The sequence below is a fragment of the Anopheles marshallii genome, chromosome 2, assembly GCF_943734725.1.
Source record: "Anopheles marshallii chromosome 2, idAnoMarsDA_429_01, whole genome shotgun sequence".
Classification (NCBI taxonomy): Eukaryota; Metazoa; Arthropoda; class Insecta; order Diptera; family Culicidae; genus Anopheles; species Anopheles marshallii.
The window spans coordinates 1,372,212-1,391,407 of NC_071326.1; the positions used below are offsets into that span (position 1 = coordinate 1,372,212).

At 46.7% G+C, this 19,196-nt stretch overlaps 8 protein-coding genes across 9 annotated transcripts; 3 read left to right on the forward strand and 5 right to left on the reverse strand.

The window, feature by feature from the left end:
• Positions 1 to 444: 444 nt before the first annotated feature.
• LOC128708654 (uncharacterized) lies at positions 445 to 2,067 on the reverse strand. Its single transcript, XM_053803632.1, has 3 exons — positions 1,735 to 2,067; positions 1,366 to 1,671; positions 445 to 1,305 (listed from the first exon to the last, which is right to left on the reverse strand). The coding sequence occupies exons 1-3, from the start codon at positions 2,065 to 2,067 to the stop codon at positions 445 to 447; spliced, it is 1,500 nt and encodes a 499-aa protein (XP_053659607.1).
• Positions 2,068 to 2,331: 264 nt separating this feature from the next.
• On the forward strand, positions 2,332 to 4,814 carry LOC128708241 (GATOR complex protein WDR24). Its single transcript, XM_053803200.1, has 2 exons — positions 2,332 to 2,437; positions 2,500 to 4,814. Exons 1-2 carry the CDS (start codon positions 2,332 to 2,334, stop codon positions 4,812 to 4,814), a joined length of 2,421 nt encoding a protein of 806 aa, XP_053659175.1.
• A 366-nt stretch (positions 4,815 to 5,180) lies between these two features.
• LOC128719333 (facilitated trehalose transporter Tret1-like) lies at positions 5,181 to 8,599 on the reverse strand. Its single transcript, XM_053812958.1, has 4 exons — positions 7,808 to 8,599; positions 7,341 to 7,736; positions 7,073 to 7,264; positions 5,181 to 6,983 (listed from the first exon to the last, which is right to left on the reverse strand). The coding sequence occupies exons 1-4, from the start codon at positions 8,147 to 8,149 to the stop codon at positions 5,181 to 5,183; spliced, it is 2,733 nt and encodes a 910-aa protein (XP_053668933.1). The 5' UTR covers positions 8,150 to 8,599.
• A 1,451-nt stretch (positions 8,600 to 10,050) lies between these two features.
• Positions 10,051 to 11,245, reverse strand: LOC128719141 (opsin-1-like). Its single transcript, XM_053812764.1, has 2 exons — positions 10,532 to 11,245; positions 10,051 to 10,455 (listed from the first exon to the last, which is right to left on the reverse strand). The coding sequence occupies exons 1-2, from the start codon at positions 11,243 to 11,245 to the stop codon at positions 10,051 to 10,053; spliced, it is 1,119 nt and encodes a 372-aa protein (XP_053668739.1).
• Positions 11,246 to 13,089: 1,844 nt separating this feature from the next.
• Positions 13,090 to 14,291, reverse strand: LOC128718891 (ceropsin-like). Its single transcript, XM_053812507.1, has 2 exons — positions 13,563 to 14,291; positions 13,090 to 13,491 (listed from the first exon to the last, which is right to left on the reverse strand). The coding sequence occupies exons 1-2, from the start codon at positions 14,289 to 14,291 to the stop codon at positions 13,090 to 13,092; spliced, it is 1,131 nt and encodes a 376-aa protein (XP_053668482.1).
• Positions 14,292 to 14,885: 594 nt separating this feature from the next.
• LOC128718896 (uncharacterized) lies at positions 14,886 to 15,443 on the forward strand. The gene is made up of 2 exons (XM_053812513.1): positions 14,886 to 15,060; positions 15,145 to 15,443. The coding sequence occupies exons 1-2, from the start codon at positions 14,886 to 14,888 to the stop codon at positions 15,441 to 15,443; spliced, it is 474 nt and encodes a 157-aa protein (XP_053668488.1).
• A 79-nt stretch (positions 15,444 to 15,522) lies between these two features.
• LOC128718893 (opsin-1-like) lies at positions 15,523 to 16,635 on the reverse strand. The gene has a single exon (XM_053812508.1). The coding sequence runs from the start codon at positions 16,633 to 16,635 to the stop codon at positions 15,523 to 15,525; it is 1,113 nt and encodes a 370-aa protein (XP_053668483.1).
• On the forward strand, positions 15,960 to 19,140 carry LOC128718894 (opsin-1-like). 2 transcript variants are annotated; one of them, XM_053812510.1, is made up of 2 exons: positions 15,960 to 15,968; positions 18,079 to 19,140. In XM_053812510.1, exon 2 carries the CDS (start codon positions 18,091 to 18,093, stop codon positions 19,138 to 19,140), a length of 1,050 nt encoding a protein of 349 aa, XP_053668485.1. In that variant the 5' UTR covers positions 15,960 to 15,968; positions 18,079 to 18,090. The 2 variants fall into 2 exon arrangements, with proteins under 2 accessions (XP_053668485.1, XP_053668484.1); XM_053812509.1 differs by lacking the exon at positions 15,960 to 15,968 and having other exon boundaries at positions 18,037 to 19,140.
• The last annotated feature ends 56 nt before the right edge of the window (positions 19,141 to 19,196 follow it).

Below are 19,196 nucleotides of genomic sequence, written 5' to 3' on the forward strand. Positions count from 1 at the left end.
AAACTGCACCGCTCAGCTCGTAGTTAAACGTACACTTCAGAATCACACAGTGACCTGCGATTGTGACTATTTTCAGCATTCGATATCATGGAATGAAAAAAAATGTCTTCCTAGGCGCATGGTGAAAATTATTTAAAAATACTCACGATTAGCTATGGTTTTAAAATGAAACAAAACTGCTCTACGTTTAACCACTGTGGAACACGGCACAAAGTCAGCTGTCATCGTTGGATGGCCGTGTTGCCATGCAGTTGATAGTTTATGTTGATTTGTTTATTTAAAACATGTTGGTTAAAAAAAATTATATCGCAAAGGAACGATTTAAATGTATTTACGAAAAGCTAAATCAACAAAATGCTGGGAATTTTAAACACTGATTACAGTTTTCCAATCGCTTGCCGAGTTTATCTGTATTTTTATCCTGGGCGCTAGATGTATTTCAATTCATCCAAAGCGTTTTCGTTTGGCCTGTTGATAGTTTAAAAATTTTGATGATGAAGGTGCAGATGATTCTGAGAATGAACGTGGCTTTGGTACTGCACTGGAATATGCTAACCCAGGAGATGATTTAAGCTCCTGCAATCCATTCTGCACGATAGTACCGTTTACTGATTTTTTCCATTGCACCACACGAACAAAGCCTTTGCAGCCATCAATATGGTTGCTGAACAGTTTACGTTTGATGCGATCCTGACAGACTGGACATAGCATATCACAGTCATCACGAGTGAAAGCAATCGACCGTTCAAAATGCTTAATGAATGCATCCGCAGTTGCTGTGGTCGCTGGAGCTTCGGCGCAATTTTCCGCATCGACATTGATTGTGTCGCGAACGATGGTAGAGCGAACTTTTGGTACATCGGAGGTCAGATCTATTGATTCCTCTGCGAGCAGCGTGGATTTGAATCGGCAACGAATATTTTCGCGCTTCGGTAACATATACCTGACGTTAACAGCGTATCGTGTCGTTACTTCGCCGCAAACAAACTTACTCATTTCGTATAGTTTATAAAAAGTACCTCCACAATTGTCAGCGTGCGTCTTCCACCATTCGTTTTGCAACCCGGGGGGACCGTCAATCGATCGTACAATCCCGTAAAAGGGTTCATAGTTGTGGCAAATACCCGTACAGCGATACCACTGATTCCTGCAGGCGAGACTCGTGTTGAATGGTTTGTGATTGAATGAGATGTTTGTCTGCAGCATGCCGTTTAGAAAGGTCATAAGTTTACGGAAATTTGCTCCATGCCCACTGTTGGGTTCTTTTACGCCATCCATTTTGAGTAGTGCATGTATCATCTCATGCTGAAAGATAAAAACTACTAGTCAAACGTTTGCCAGTCACGAGAGTCATCGCAAACTTACCAGAATAATACTGATGATTTCGATGCGAGGACGTAAAGTAAGCAGTGGCCCATTAAGTGCAATGGTATATCTGCCTTCATCATCGTTAAAATTTCGATTAGTGCAGGAATTGCCCATGCTGTCCGACCAGATAATAGTCATTTTTTTGTTCTTGAAACGGGACTGGAAGTACAATGCATCGAATTTTGAGAATAAAGCAGCTATGTCCGGAAGCACGTCGATAAATTTCCATTCGAAGTTGTACTCTGGATTCACATAAACTTGCAGTTCTTCTATGAAATATTCGTCGCTGTTAAGATCTTTGGCCTGGAAACCACGAACGTATATGTTTAATGCGAAGTATGGGAAACTGAACGATTCGCTACCTACCTCCGCTTTGAACAGTTTGGATTCTGCAAAGGAGCCATTGTCTCTACAGTTTTCCGCCATTGGGGAGACTTTTCGCTTTGCTATCTTTGGGTTTACGGTTCTTTTTGTTTCCGTTTCCGTTGCCTGTAATATTACTTCATCGTCACTATCGGAGAACAGTTCCACTGCCTCGGTTTGATACTGTAATTGAAGACGCATCGCCATTTGGTGATCCCGCTCTACAGAATCGACAAATAGCACATCTTCCTCACTGGAACTTATCTCGAGAGATTCTTGATCCAACTGTTTCTGCAACTGTTTGGCAAACAGAAAGTCTTTCGCTACGTTGTCCATTCTTTCAGTCATCGAGTTTTTGGAACACTATGATACGGAACTTTACCATGCCGGCGCGAAAACAAAACAAAAATGTAGGTGCGCGCGTACGTGTGTCCAAGACAGATCGAATGGTGCGTTTAGCTGTCAGCTGTCAAAAGGACGTTCGTGAACGAAAATAAATAATAACAAATCCCATTTCTAGGGGAAAACAATTTCTCTAGGCCTTATCATTGGGCAAAATTTGATAATTTGGGTTTGTCGTTTTGGTGCAATCGAATAAATATGGGGGATGTAAAAACATGCTCCATTCGCATTTGCCAAGACGGGCATGCAAATGCGCTTGCATTAAATCGCGAATGCACCCAGATTGCGGTAGCCGGCCGAAGCTGTGAGTATAAAACATTTCAATGCTAAGAAGATCCCAGCCTTATGGTTCCATTCTACTCGTAGTGCTGAAGGTGTTCTCCATTGAAAACGATGGCTTCACAGAGGTATGTAATATGCGTGGTGGAAAAAACCAAAACTTAAGCTACTCCTCGAATGATGTGGCCTGGAGCTCCCTTGATTCAAACATCCTAGCTACGGCTGCAACCAATGGCGTCGTGTCGGTGTGGGACTTGTCGAAGTTTGGTCGTCAGAAGCAACTGCTGGTGTACAACGAGCACGAACGAACCGCCCATTCGGTTGCGTTTCACGGAACGGAAGCAAATCTGTTGATTTCAGGTTCGCAGGATGGTACAATCAAATGTTTCGATCTCCGTACAGACAAATCTGCCATAAATACGTACTTTAGCAACTCGGAGAGTGTGCGAGATGTAAAGTTTAGTCCACACGCTCCGAATACATTTGCGGCGGTGTCCGAGAATGGAACTGTGCAGCTGTGGGATATACGGAGAAATGATCGATGCACGGCCCAGTTCACCGCACACAGTGGGCCAATTTACACGTGCGATTGGCATCCAAACCAGCCATGGTTAGCTACGGGTAGTCGGGATAAGCAGATCAAGGTGTGGAACACTAACCCAAAGAACTCGTCGCTTGAAACGGCGAAGAACGTATCACTTGAATACACGATACACACGATCGCAGTTGTCGGTAGGATTCGATGGCGACCGGATAAGATGTTCCACATTGCAAGCTGTGCGCTAGTGGTCGATAATAGTATCTACATATGGGATCTTCGCCGACCGTACATTCCCTACGCGTCGTTCAACGAGCATTCAAACGTTACGACGGGAATTGCATTCAAGGGCAACGATCGGCACGTGCTGCTTTCCACCAGTAAGGACTCAACGATATTTAAGCACGTGTTCAAAGATGCCGCACGACCTGCCATGAGAGCGAATCCGCAGGGAGCCAACTTTAACTACAAGGGAGATTTGTTGTACGCTTATGAAATGAAGCTGATCCCTCCGCCAGCGCCATCGAGCTTGCTCAGTCAGGGCACCGCTCTGTTGGGTTCGCGCCAAAAATCGTCTTCCTCGGCCGACCAGTTTCATCTGGCAAAGTCGAACCTTTCCAACTTTTCCACTAAAACAATCAACGTAAACGCTAAGGACGTTACTAAAACGTCGCTTCTGAAAGATTATTTAGCGCTGAAAGGATGTGCCAAGGAGTATATGCTTTCGGGAGCTTCTCTTGCAGAGATTTGCAGCCATAATGCAGCTGTGGCGAAAAAATATGGCAAAACAAACGTTAGCTTTTTGTGGAACTTTATCTCCCAACTGTACGCATATAGTTCCACCACTAACATGAAGCTCGAGCAACGCAACTCCGGTACAATTCAACATGTTGGTGGACGTTTGATGGCTCAAAACTCCAACCAATCTAGCTCGGGCAGAAGCGCCGAAGACCGAGTGATGGGTACCGGCATTCATCCTAACGTTGGCACAACGAATATCGTCAGTAATAGCAGTACCGACGATTATCTGGAGTATGCGAACAGTAAAACTGTCATCGAAGCGCATGGTATGGGACAGCTGCTTTCAGTAGATATAGAACCGGATAAGTGTGATTTCGTTTTCGGCGAGACAGAGCTTACGTTCGATTCGGTCGACTGTATAAAAGGTTTCCGGGATGGATTTCTTTACACGGGCCCGCATGACTTGGTGAAGGACTACACATTTCCCTCATCAAATCTAATGAATGCCCACGAACTGCACCAAGCGCAGCCCCGAAAGCATCTAATGGCAGAAAAATCGCAGGAAACATCACCGCCGCCCAATCCGGTGCCGTCTTTTCTAAAAATTTCCGATCACAATCCGACCCCAGCCATCTGGGAACCTCATCAGGTACTGGCAGACTGTTTAACGCTGCAAACAGAGATTGGCGATGTACAGACATCGTCCTGCATTCTAGTGGCCCTCGGGGAGAGAAGGCACAGTTTGCAGATAGATGAAAGTTTTCAAGAGAACTGGCTGCTGTCGTACATCGAGCTACTGCACCGACATCAACTTTGGAACGAAGCGACCCAGATGATCAACATTAGCTGGATTCGGTCGGTGTTGGAGATGAATCAGCAATCGACGACAATGTATACGAGCTGTGGCCAATGTTCCAAACAGCTGGTAAGCTCGGTGGGTTGGTACTGTTCACGCTGCAAGTCGGCTCAAACCTCAAAGTGTAGCGTTTGTAATGGAGTTGTTCGTGGTCTGTACGCATGGTGTCAGGGATGTTCGCACGGAGGCCATCTGGAGCATATGAAGCAATGGTTTGCCAACAACTCCAAGTGTCCCAGGTGTGGTCATTTGTGTGAATACGAATGAGCGAATAAACGGCGTGAAAAGGGATTAGTTCCACAGCTGAATCATGTCTGATCGCATTCGCTGTTTAGTTCGAAACGAATGAAAGAACCCAGAATTGGTATTATCCATTCATAAATACAGCTAACCAACAATGTGTTGATGAGTATACAGCAGTGTCCAAACTAGAGTTGGTTGTTAGTCGTAAAAGAGTTGGTTTGAAACGTGAAAGTGTAGTCCATACATACATTCATAGATTCACTTGCAGGCTTTAACTCGCCAATTCATTGCAATTGCTCAAATCTCGCATCTCAAAATCAAACTGAAAATGTTCAAAGGAACTCTGTACGACTAAGCAAATAATACACAGCGATTCTAGTTTATTGCCGCTTACATGTCCGTAGATTCGTCACTTGAACTTAAATGAAACTCAGCATTGTCAATGCCACATTCCCGTGCGATATGATTTTCCGTGCTGGCGTATGTGGCGGTCAGTTTGGTAGCACTGTTGAAGATCTTCCGATCCGTTAAAATTCCACCATTGGGAGGAACGGCCACTGCACCATGATGATGCTCTTTCTCAAACTCCTTAAGATCGTGTGCGCTGGTTACGTGACGGATTGTACGCTTTACCGGTACCTGGACGCCTTCGCTTTTATCCTGATAGCGATGCAGAAATTCTTCAAATTTTTTGTTGCTCTCACAGGTCTGGAAATCGAACTGATGTGACGGTGGTGGCCGTTTTGCACGTGCGCGAACTGGGCGATTCATCGGTTGGGTTTTGTGTGTGGGGATTTTAATATCGTTAGTTACGAGCTTGGTTTGTTTCCCGTCTTTATGATTTAGCAAAGCAGTAAAATCGTTAGTTGGTAGAACGTGGGATGGATGTTTCCCGGACCGCGGCGGTTTGGGTTCCTCAGCCAGTTGCGTCGAGTTGCGTGCAGGTTCGCAAATTGCATCTGGAAATGTTTCGGATAGTTTTCGAAACACCTGCGGATGGGGCGCAGCTTGGCTGTCTTCCAACGTGTAAGAGGTCCACGAAGAATTGCGGCTCATTCCGGAGTGATTGTGCGAGTGTTGGGAATTAAACGATGCTCTGGAAAAGTCCGATACGGTCGTATTGCGGGAAGACTGGGACATTTGTCGAGGTACCAGAGATATTCGTCGAGCACGATCGATATCATCCTTCAATGGATAGGGTTTCGGTGGGATCGGTGGCGGTGCAGGCTGCATACTGGAGGTGGAGTGTTTTGGTCCTGGTTGTGGAGGAGCTGGTGCCTCTTGGTCGACTCGCGCGGATAGTTTACTCCGTGGTAGAAAATACGTCTCGATCTCCTGCAGCGATTTACCTTCCGTTTCGGGAAGCACTTTGTAAAGGATGATGGCTCCGAGGATCGTTACAAGCGAGTAGATCCAAAACGTTCCCGGTAGGGTAAATACCGCTAACATTTTGAGGAATGTTTTGTTGGCGATGAAACCAAAGATGTATGCGATTCCTCCTGCTAAACCTGAGCCACCGCTGCGCACATTTGGCGCAAACAGTTCCCCTATCAGTATCCACGGTATCAATCGAATGCCGATATGCGTTAGAAAGGCGCTGCCAAGTAGCAGAGTCAGCGGTATCCAGACGAATTTGTTCTTGTTAACGTGCGGTAGTGGAACAAACACTTCTCTCGGGATTGCTGATTTGACGTACTCTCCGTAAGCGATCGTGATGTTGATCGGATCGTTTAAACTATCGTTGAGATAGTAGTTGGTGAAGCTCTGTGCCGCATACACTATGCCCTCCAACGAACTGTTGCGAGTGTCCAACCTGTCCAGTGCGCTACTATTAACGAATTGCATGTCTTCTATGTGCGTAAGATTCAGTGACTGCAGTTCGGAACTGTTGCGATGCCATTCAGCAATCACTTCCTTCGTTTTTAAAGGAATTACCGTAATATCCGCCTTAATAGAGGACACATTTGCTACCACGTTTTGCACGGAGGCGCCGGGAATATCGCTCAGGAAGTACGCATAACTGGCAGCTCCAAAAAAGCAGACCGCACATCCAATAGTGGAGATAAACACCAGCGGCCGCTTGCCCGTGCGGTGCACTAGAAACACACAAAACAGTGTCCCGATCAGCTCGGTCAGCCCAAGCAGACATGTCGCATAGTATTTGTTGATAGGGGCTTTCAACGTGTGAAAGATCTAATTGAATAGGCCAACACGATAGAAACGTTAGTGGAAGGTTATTGATGGAATATGCTAAAAAAACGAAGGCGTTTAAGGCCACCTACCTGTACGGCGTACGTTTGAAGTGTCGTCATGCCGGAAAAGTGACCGATAAAGAAACACAGCAGGATGATACCGAACGGTTGCAGGAACGCACGCTGTGTGTAGAGCCGTGCTTTGTCGACGATGGTAAAGTCCTTCTGCAGTTCCGCATCTTTTGTCATTTGGTGTTCGATTTCGTTGAATTCCGCTTCAACCTATACAATTCACAGTATGGACTAATTAGCGCATTAGCCCGATAAACATCGATCGCAAGCCTACTGCTTCACTCACCTGTTCTTTGGACGTCCAGCCACGTAACCAAGCGAGAGCGGCCTTGGATGCCTCGAGACGTCCCTTGCTCGCCAGCCAAACGGGACTTTCCGGTATGAAGAAGAGTAAAACTGCGGCCAGGATGGGCACGGCGGAACTAATCAGCGCAACTGTGCGCCATTTCATGAAGCTCCCCATGAGAAATTCTATCAAAACGCCCAAGATGACGCAAGTGGAACCCGTGGCGGCTAGCATGCCCCGATAGCGAGGTTGAGTGATTTCGGCGACATAGGTTAGCACTGGGGCTTCGCCAAGTCCACCGCTGATACCGGCCAGCGCGAGTCCCATGTAAAGGAAAGTTACATCACTGGCAAAATGGAACAACATCCAGGCCATGAAGATGGGAATGTTGATGAGCTGCGTGAGAAAAGGTAGGTCAGAATCGGGCACCAGAATGGCAGTAACGTATGACGCGACATGCTACATACCTGCATTGCCCGTCGTCTACCAATCGGTTGGGCAAGCATGCCGGAGAAGATACTACCCAACGGAACGCAGATCAAGTTGATCGAGCTTAGCCAAGAAATTTGCTCTCGGCTAAGTGTCACGTCTCGTTCAAGGGCAGGCTCACGGCCATCGCCACCTTGTATGGCGGGAATTACAATTGTCGGAAATCCCAGTGTCATTCCGTACCCTAGCAGTAACACATTTTTCACACCAACAGCACAGGCCTGCGCTAGAAGCGATTTGCGACTTCCCTCCAGCGGCGGTTCCGATTGCTTCATCACGTCCATCCTAAACCTGTCAGGCTTAGCTTCCTCTTCGGGCATTTCGGCAATACACTGTTCACGGTTTATGTAATCGAATGGCGCGAATACGGTTGCCGGATGGGTTTCGGCAAGCTGGTTGCGATATTGGTATGAAACCCCACGATCACTAGTGCAGCTACTCGTGCTGCTCGTTTTGCGGATGGCCAAACCGTACGGATCCGGATCTTGAAACTGTTCGCCGACAAACTTTAGCTTCTCTTTCCGTTTGCCATAGTTGGTTTTGCGCACCGCCAGTTGGTATGGATCTGGATCTTCAAACTTTTCACCGGTGAATACCACCTTCGCACGGTTCCGGTGCTTTTTGCTGCGTTCCTTACGATGATGAGCACAGCATCCGGTTGCTTTGCGGTTACGCTGTGTGTGCAGCAGGTCGGTACGTAGTGCTTTAACGGTTTGCGACAATTTGGAGAACTTGTGCCGGTTGTAGTCGTCGACGATGTGAGGCTGCTTTCGGCAACCGTCGTCGCTGCGGAAGTTTTGCGAATCGGTTAGCGTCAGTTTGCTATTGCCCAAACACGGTGGCCCAACACCGTTGGTGGGTTCCTCCGCAATAGCGGGGAAGGAGGTCGAAGGTAAATTTGTGTGTCCGATCGATTAGCGATGCGTTCCGTGCGAAGGTGTAAATAGGGAAACCGTGGTAACTCGTGCAAAGAGTGAGGTAAGCAAGGCAAAAGTCGATCTTCATTCATATTTGCTTTAATCTCGCATGATATCAAAACAATCGCGGTTGATATGTATGCATCGAATGATCATTTCAAGAAAACATTAAACAACTTCCTCGCCCCAAACAAGCCCTTTTCGAAGGTAACTTTCAATATGACATTCTTGGTACAACTCGTCATACCTTAATTCTAGATGAGTAAAACACTAGTAAACAAATTTAATTACAAAGTAAAGCTTCAATAACCTTTCATAGAAACCTCCAATTGAATGGCACTCACTCGGGCTACTTGCGCTAGATGGATGGATAATTGTTTGTTATCCATTCTTTTATCCACCTTTAAAGTAGCAATATGTAGGTGTATTCAAAATACCGTCTAAGGTAGTTATTGCTTTCGCATTAATCCATCATGCAATTTATGAATAGCGGCGGAATCGCTTTTTTCCAACGCTCCGGCTATTCATCCGTTCGAGTTTCACACTTACCTTGCCGCGACCATGGCGCGGGGAGAGCAGCACGTTTGTGCACGGTCCGAACTGGATTGGCTCCCCGTTTACCCCCGATTCTATGACGCACAACCGCTGCTGCCGAAACTAATAAATCGCGTTATTTTTAGATGTGTGGTTATTCATCGAAAGCCAGTGAACAAACGAACCTAAATAACGCTAACCACTTTGTTTGATAACAGTGCCAAAATAGTTGCGCTTTGTGTGTAACACAGTTTTGCTGGAACGAACTTCATGCATCGATAAGTTATTCGCGACTGTCCCACGCGAAAGCACCATCCAGCATTGGCCGAGCGATCGCGATCGCCAGTTGATCTGTATTCTGGGATTTATACTACGAACGCGTGTGTGCACGAGTGCTGTTGGCCCGTCCGCAACCAGTCGTAAATGAGGCATTTTATTGACCAAACGGGGAAGCTTTCAGCGGGTGCGGCGAGTGCTGTATAAATAATTCCCCAATCCCGTAGCGGTGGGGGATTTTGCCGGGATTTCCTTCCATGCAAGCCTGTGCCTTTGCGCGCGCCGGATTGGTATCGTTGAGCAGAAAACATAACAACGCAAACGTGTCATGTTGAATTCTAGAGCTTTTATTTACTAAATAAAATTTGCATTCGAAAATAAAATACAAATTTTGCATTTGCAACCGTTCAACGTTAGCGTAAGATGAGGTCCGTGATTTCTGAAATCTCGCAAGCCAGCTTTAACCAGCCGCCATTGCACCAAAACCAACCTGTTTAGGCTGCTACTTTCTCCTCCGTAACACCGGTGGTAGCCGATGCGACAGACTGTCCATCATCGCTGTTATCCTGGCACGATAGCGACGGGAACTTCTGGTACAGGGCAGCACGGTACTTCGGATGGCTGATGCCGTACACGATCGGGTTGTAGACGGCGTTGGCCTTGGCGAACAGCGAGCCCCAGATGGTGGCCAGCGGGCTGATCGGAGCGGCCTTGAAGATTCCGGTGTAGTTGATGACCAGGTACGGCGTCCAGGCCATGAACCACAGCGAGATGGTGACCAGGGCGACCTTGGCCAGCTTCATCTCGGTGCTGGTGTTCTGGGCTTCCTGCGAACGCAGCGAGGCGACGTTCATCTTCTTGGCCTGCTCGCGCATGTTCTTCTCGTGAGCGGACACAGCCTGCCGGTAAATTAGATGCGAGGGTTAATCATCGCCTTGATTTGTATCATTGCGTGTTTGGTGGGAACATTCTTACCTGGATAATGAAGATGTACGAGTAGATGATGCTGAACAGAGGCAGGTAGTACACGAAGCCAGAGTAGATCAGAATGTATGATCGGCTGGTGAAATCCTGCGACAGATAGTCAGTTCCGCAAGCGGTCATGTTACCCTCCGGGACATATCGGTTCCATCCGAACAGAGGAGCCAAAGTCCAGAGCAGAGCAAACGCCCAGATGGCAAGAATGCGCAGCAGAGCACCGTTGTTGGTCATCGGTTTCGCCGACAGACCCTTCACGATGACGTTGTAACGGTCAAAGGCAATCATAGTCATGGTCCAGATCGAGGCACAGCCGAACAGCGATCCAAACATGGCGTAGAGTTCGCAAGCGAATGGGCCAAAGACCCAGGTCTCGTACCAGCAGTTGATCACCATCGGAGGAGCCATTGTAAACATCATCAGGAAATCGGAGAAGGCCAAGTTGACCACCAGCAAGTTGGAGGGGGTTCGGAGGCCCTTGGTATTGGTGAAGATGTAGATGACGCATCCGTTGCCGATGATGGAAATCACACCAAGGATAAAGATGGCAAAGCCCAGGATCGAGTGCCACAGCGGGTTCATCGGCGGGAACTGGTACCAGTGAGCATCCACCATGTGGAGCATCTCCGGTGGCACCTTATCGACGACGGTAACATTGCTGACCACCGACTGGGTCCAGGCACTGAAGTGCGGCTCTGCGAAGGCTGCCATCTCAATTCCTTTTGCGTTAGTAATCTCACAACACGAAGACGAATGTCACATCCACAAACTCTTAAAGAGTCGCTTGTTTGCTAGTGTGGCTTGGCCACGTACACTGCTCACTGTTTTGGATAAGCTGAAGAAAATCGCTTTTCAGGGCGAACTACTCCAGGCTTACGGTAGCTACTTGAGAACTCTACTCAACTGATCACCGGTGTTGTACCAAGGAACAACTCGTCCTTCTGCCAGGTGCGACAAGCTTTTATAGCACGAAAAATTGGGCCAACCACGTTGCACTAATTCGATTAGTTATTTCGTGCACGGTTTTTGGCCGGTACCGCGAACCGGTAGGGCGTACGTATTCATAATTTTGAATACGCTAATCCTTAACGTAATAATTTGTCCACATTTTGGTGCTTCTTTTCTGGCCAGCTTTAGGACACGCGTATCGTTCTGTTGCGGGCAGTAAATGTGGCCAACGGATTATGCGTCGCGGGAAATTTAATTCTGCCGCTGATGTTCAATGTAGCAAGTTGAATTTTATGCACGAGCTCCAAATTGTGAATGATGATAAGGGAGATCACATATTAAATAGTGTCCGATTACACTGTGACTAGAAACCTTCGACGAAACACTTCGAGCAAATAATTAATGTGCTCATTTCCATTAACTGTTATGCTTTGGAAAGATGATTGGTATTGTATTCATTTATGTTTGAACATTGTACTTTACGTACCTACGATAACTCAGCAAACTACTGTTTCATCTAATACATATTATGAAAGCGACCTTGAAGGTATTAGCCGGGCCTGAGTTCCACGAGGAAATTGACACATACCGTATAATGCATTTGATGTAAAGTATGACTGAAACAATTCTAACGGTATTTCGGATCATGAATGGCATCAATCAATGTAGTGGACCATCACAAGCATTATTGTTAATTGCATGTTACTACTAAGTAATGTTTAAGATATTTCCATTCTAGTATAGTAATACCTACATAGCAATGTTGATATTATTAATGTCCGTAATCAGTCTGAGTTACGCACATGTTAATCGCAATATTTACCATTGGTTTAAAGACGAAAGTGATTCTAGAATTGCAAAACCTTTTTAATAGAATAGTAATGTACTCCTAATTGATCGATACTAAACCATTATGTGGTTTATAATATGGTCTATTCGAACTGAAAACTGGCATAAGTTTTCTTATTATTTGGACATAGAAACGAACTTCTCTCTTCTTCTTCATCGATACAACAACTTCCAGGGGTCTTCGCCTACCATTTCTGCTGGAATGTCAGTCCTGCGTACGGAGGATTGTTCCGAATGGGATTTTGAAACGGTCCTGTCGTGTGAAGACCGGCGCCGCTACCTATACTGGGCCACTCCAGAAATAAATTTGTCATGCTAATTGGATTTATTTTTTTAGGTTTGATCCACACATCTTGTTTGGAGTACCGGATTGAAATCCTTATTTGAGGTCCAGGTCGAGGTCCTTATTTGAGGTTCAAGGTCCAGGTCGCCAGCCATAGTTTGGCCTGTCTTCACTTTTACTTTAATCGTAGCTCAGTGGAGGGGATGGAGACAGTTCTGCGACGTTCCCTGACGAGATTTGGTACCAGTCTTATCATGTGAGAAACCAATGCCTTTACCACTAGGCTACCGTTATCTTGCTTTGAATTAAACAGCAATTACATACTCATCGACTGGGAGGAACGAGAAAATTTCGTGTAGTTTATTTTTCACATTGACGAAAGCAAACTGACAAATTATCACAATGAATTACAATTGTTTCCGGACATTGAATTTAGTTTACATTATTTCCCACCTTGCAGAACACGCCTCGTGGTTTAGGTTTCACATTGATCGGCAGCAGTCGCACAAGAGGCCACGGAGGTTTCATCTGTTGCATTATCCTTCCGAAGGGCCAACGATGGAAAGCGTTTGTACAGAGCTGCTCTGTACTTCGGATGGCTGATGCCGTAAACTATCGGATTGTAGACGGCGTTAGCCTTGGCGAATACCGATCCCCAGATCGTTTGAAGTGGGCTAATCGGGCTGGTATCAAATATCCCGGCATAGTTTATAACCAGATACGGTGTCCAGGCCATAAACCAGAGCGTGATCGTAACGAGTGCCACTTTGGCTAGTTTAATTTCCGCATTTTGTTTCGACGCATCCGATGAACGTAGCGAAGCGACGTTCATTTTTTTAGCCTGTTCTCGCATGTTTCGTTCGTGTGCAGAAACAGCCTGAATGGAAGAAAGGACATGATCTTGAAGTGAGTTTAAAGTTCATGTTCAGCTAGTAATGTTGTAGTTACCTTGAGAATGTAGGAATAGGAGTAGATGATAAGTGCAAGTGGCAACCAATAAACGAACGCCGAATACGCATAGATATAGGATACGCTAAGCCAATCCTTCGAGAGGTAGTCCGTGCCGCATGCGCTCATGTTTCCTTCCGGTACGTAACGATTCCAACCAAACAGTGGCGCAAGCGTCCAGATAAGCGAATTGACCCATACGAAGAGAATTCTCATCACCGATCCAACATACGTGAGCGGTGTGGCGGACAAACCCTTCACGATCACATTGTATCGATCGAAAGCGATCATTGTCATGCTCCAGATGGAAACGCAACCCGACAGTGAACCGAACATACCATACAATTCGCACATGAACGGTCCAAAAACCCAGGTCTCGTGGTAGGAATTGATAATAACCGGTGGAGCCATCGTGAACATCATCATGAAATCGGCAAAGGCCAGATTAATCACCATCAGGTTCGATGGCGTTCGGAGCCCTTTGGTGGTGGAAAATATCAAGATTACGCATCCGTTTCCCACGATCGAGATCATGGCCAGCACTCCGATCGTTGTGGCCAATGCTGCATGCCACTTTGTCTCCAGCGGCGGAAACTGATACCAGTATGTGTCGACAAGATGTAGCATCTCAGGGGGCACTTTATCCACCACAGTTAAATTAGCTACTGAAATAGTCCACGTTAGTGCTTGCGGAATCTGCGGACCGGTGATGGGTACAGGTCCTTCCATGATCAGTTCTTTTTGGGGAACTTTTCTAACAGAACACACACAGACTGCAAAAAGGGTATTTACTATAAGCTCTTTGGCACTGGTCACTATCTGAGATGGCAGTTACTGCACGACTCAATCTCAAAAAAGTGCCGAAGTATCATATTTATAGCGAGCAATAGTACACTGAGTGAGGACAATAATTGAATTAGTGTCTAGCAATAAAAATTTTCCGATTGACAGGTATCAGAAGAGATTAACCCATGAGATTAGTATGCGACAATGTCAGAGGACGCCAGGAGGACTTTTCGCCAATTGCAACGAATCCCGAGCAAGGTATCGTTGCGTCAGTAGCCGTTCGTTATGATTGCTTTACAACTGTTTGCCGTCTTATCCGCTATGCACAGTGAGAATCAGCCAACCAGTTATGGTTCATCGAGAAGCAATGGTTCACTGGACAGGTAAGCCGAGTAAGCTGTGTTGTTCCCAATCGCACGTCTGCGCAAAAGCAAATCAGAAGGCGATATTTGGGAAGAATGTTCCTGTGTTCATACCATCCTAGCAACCCGTTGGTAACAGTTGTTTGGATAACAGCAGTGACTGAGTGATTGAGACATGGCGTTTGCTGGCAATATTCAAACATTTCGGAAAAATTGTGCCTCTCAATATTTTCCTTTCCAAATTAGTGGCAAACACAAGTCCGAAAGGTTTGGCGGGGATGGTAGTACAGAACAATTATGTACGGAGTATGATAACAGTTTTGTCCCGTTTAACAATTACTCCAAACCAGGTAACAAAAGCTGATTGCTTGTGCTGACTTGTGCTGATAATGCGCTTTTGCTTTGCTTTATATTCCTTTCAACACATTCGCCAGTACTGCGTCGTGATCAGCTGAGAGAAGTGTACAAGGAAAAGATAGAACAATCTTTAATGAAAAATGTAAACGAACAGCTGGAAACCATTCATCGGCAAGAGGTGGAACGAAAACAGCTTAGGAAACGGATGAATTATTACATGGCAAAGGAAAACCAGCAAGATCCTCAGTACAGCCTGCAACGGACAGATGATGTGGTAACGTTCTGGAGCTATCGCACACGACGAAACGCCAACCATCGACGAAATAACGATTTCACTAAGCCCCACGATGAGAAACTGGACGTTCAGTTTGAATAAATAGCCGCTTTGATGTTTTTTTTGAAATGCTCAACATTCTTTGCTTTATTGCACAAGCTTATTATAAAACTGTTCATTTTTAAGCTTTCTCATCAGAGGCCTGGGTAGCACCGGATGCTACCGACTGCCCATCATCGGTAGGTGCATCCTGGCACGATAACGACGGGAACTTCTGGTACAGGGCGGCACGGTACTTCGGATGGCTGATGCCGTACACGATCGGGTTGTAGACGGCGTTGGCCTTGGCGAACAGCGAGCCCCAGATGGTGGCCAGCGGGCTGATCGGAGCGGCCTTGAAGATTCCGGTGAAGTTGATGACCAGATACGGCGTCCAGGCCATGAACCACAGCGAGATGGTGACCAGGGCGACCTTGGCCAGCTTCATCTCGGTGCTGGTGTTCTGGGCTTCCTGCGAACGCAGCGAGGCGACGTTCATCTTCTTGGCCTGCTCGCGCATGTTCTTCTCGTGGGCGGACACAGCCTTCAGAATGAAGGTGTACGAGTAGATGATGGTCAGCAGAGGCAGCCAGTATACGAAGATGGCGTAGATGATGATGTACGAGCGGCTCAGCCACGTCTGGGTCAGGTAGTCGGTACCGCAAGCGGTCATGTTACCTTCCGGCACATATCGGTTCCATCCGAAGAGCGGAGCCAAAGTCCAGAAGAGCGCGAAAGCCCACACGCCCAGGATGCGCAGTAGGGCTCCATTGTTGGTCATCGGTTTCGCCGACAGACCCTTCACGATGACGTTGTAACGGTCAAAGGCAATCATAGTCATGGTCCAGATCGAGGCACAGCCGAACAGCGATCCAAGCATGGCGTAGAGTTCGCAGGCGAACGGACCGAACACCCAGGTTTCATGCCAGCAGTTTATCACCATCGGCGGTCCCATGGTGAACATCATGAAGAAATCGGAGAAGGCCAAATTGACCACCAACAAGTTGGAGGGCGTTCGGAGTGACTTGGTATTGGTGAAGATGTACATCACACAACCGTTACCGGTCATCGAGATCATTCCGAGCATGAAGATGGCAAAGCCCAGGATCGAGTGCCACAGCGGGTTCATTGGCGGGAACTGATTCCAGTGGGGATGCACCATGTGGAGCATCTCTGGCGGTACCTTGTCCACCACCGTCATGTTACCGCCGCCCTGCGTCCAGGCATCGAAATGTGGTTCCACAAATGCAGCCATCTCTACACAAGGTTTTAGATTAATTTCCAGCCTATAATGTTTCGGTGACGATCTTACCTTTTTTCGCAAATACTAAAAATGTAATCCTTCTATCTGCGGTTCACACCCCACTGAAGAAAATCGATCGAAATCGAACTACTTCAATATACCTTTTCTTACGCACGTAACTGCTCTGCGCCAAAACAATGACTACATCCGTTGGCCGGTTATCGTACGTTTTTATAGAATGGTGCTTTCACTATCCTGAAGAAATTTCTAATTGAATTACCCCTTTTATCGGTACAAATTGACTTAAGGCGCTAGCGTAAAGGAACGTAAACGCCACACTTGAAACAGCCTAAGATGCCGAAGCACTTTTACGTAGAGCCTCTGATCGATGGACGTTCTCACGTTTCTCATTCTTTGTAGTTGACCGTGACATTGAAATACTATTCTACTGCTATACTACTTCTCTGATACATAATTCCATCTATCGTTCCGTTTTTACCAATTGGGTGGATACTAATTGTCAATATTTGCTTTTGATTTGCATTTGCACTTGCCACGTTCAATAATAGTTTCTGAGATTTTTTTCAGAACCTTTTTCCTACTTTTGTGTTTATGTGGGGCTATATGGGACTTATGAGGTACTGACCATAACTAGCCCCGAATAATATGGAAAGGGGGCAATATGTTTTGCGATCATCCTGGTGTTTCTATTACTATTGCTGGATAGAGTTTTCGTTCTAGGATCGGTCTTTAATTTTGCTCTGGCTTTCTGTAGCTCACGACTAAATTGATTGGTAGATTGATGATTGATGGTAGATTGGCTTCAATTTTGGCTGCGAATATGAAACATCAATGCTTTTTACGTCAATATTCTTTTGCAATTATTTCATCAATTTCTTTCGAACATTGAAAATTCGTTTTTAGTCAATCAGCTAGTAGTAGCTTTATGAAGAATTGGACTATAGGTAAAATAATCGTTAAATTGAAGTGTAAAATATTCATCATTTTCTTTAAACAATTGTTTCAATTCAACACTGTCACGTTTTCAGCTTCGAAGAAGCGCTAATCGATACGAAATCAATTCTTGGTGGCCTTCTTGCTTCTTTCGGAATGCTTGCATATTTCTTCCGTTGATAAACCCTTTAACATAATTCAATTACTAGATGCATGGTCCACAATTCTTACCCGTATAAATAGCTTGCAGGTGCATCGAAATGATCGAGTCGGTGTAGGGAATCCCAGAGTGAAACATTCGTATCACTGTGTAGCTGAAGTAGTTCGTGTAGCAACGATTTTCTTCGGCTTAAATATTGTTGAACGGTGCCATTCTACCTATATCAATGTAAGATTTCGGAGCATTTGAACCGTGCAGATTCTTCTGAACTGAACTGAATTCTCGTTTACAGCGACGCAATGGCTGCATTTGTGGAACCACATTTCGATGCCTGGACGCAGGGCGGCGGTAACATGACGGTGGTGGACAAGGTACCGCCAGAGATGCTCCACATGGTGCATCCCCACTGGAATCAGTTCCCGCCAATGAACCCGCTGTGGCACTCGATCCTGGGCTTTGCCATCTTCATGCTCGGAATGATCTCGATGACCGGTAACGGTTGTGTGATGTACATCTTCACCAATACCAAGTCACTCCGAACGCCCTCCAACTTGTTGGTGGTCAATTTGGCCTTCTCCGATTTCTTCATGATGTTCACCATGGGACCGCCGATGGTGATAAACTGCTGGCATGAAACCTGGGTGTTCGGTCCGTTCGCCTGCGAACTCTACGCCATGCTTGGATCGCTGTTCGGCTGTGCCTCGATCTGGACCATGACTATGATTGCCTTTGACCGTTACAACGTCATCGTGAAGGGTCTGTCGGCGAAACCGATGACCAACAATGGAGCCCTACTGCGCATCCTGGGCGTGTGGGCTTTCGCGCTCTTCTGGACTTTGGCTCCGCTCTTCGGATGGAACCGATATGTGCCGGAAGGTAACATGACCGCTTGCGGTACCGACTACCTGACCCAGACGTGGCTGAGCCGCTCGTACATCATCATCTACGCCATCTTCGTATATTGGCTGCCTCTGCTGACCATCATCTACTCGTACACCTTCATTCTGAAGGCTGTGTCCGCCCACGAGAAGAACATGCGCGAGCAGGCCAAGAAGATGAACGTCGCCTCGCTGCGTTCGCAGGAAGCCCAGAACACCAGCACCGAGATGAAGCTGGCCAAGGTCGCCCTGGTCACCATCTCGCTGTGGTTCATGGCCTGGACGCCGTATCTGGTCATCAACTTCACCGGAATCTTCAAGGCCGCTCCGATCAGCCCGCTGGCCACCATCTGGGGCTCGCTGTTCGCCAAGGCCAACGCCGTCTACAACCCGATCGTGTACGGCATCAGCCATCCGAAGTACCGTGCTGCCCTGTACCAGAAGTTCCCGTCGCTATCGTGCCAGGATGCACCTGCCGATGATGGGCAGTCGGTAGCAACGCAAGCTTCCGATGAGAAAGCATAAGCGTGAGGAGGTTACAAAGCTTAGACAGAAAGGTGCAGGAATCAAGTCGAACGTGT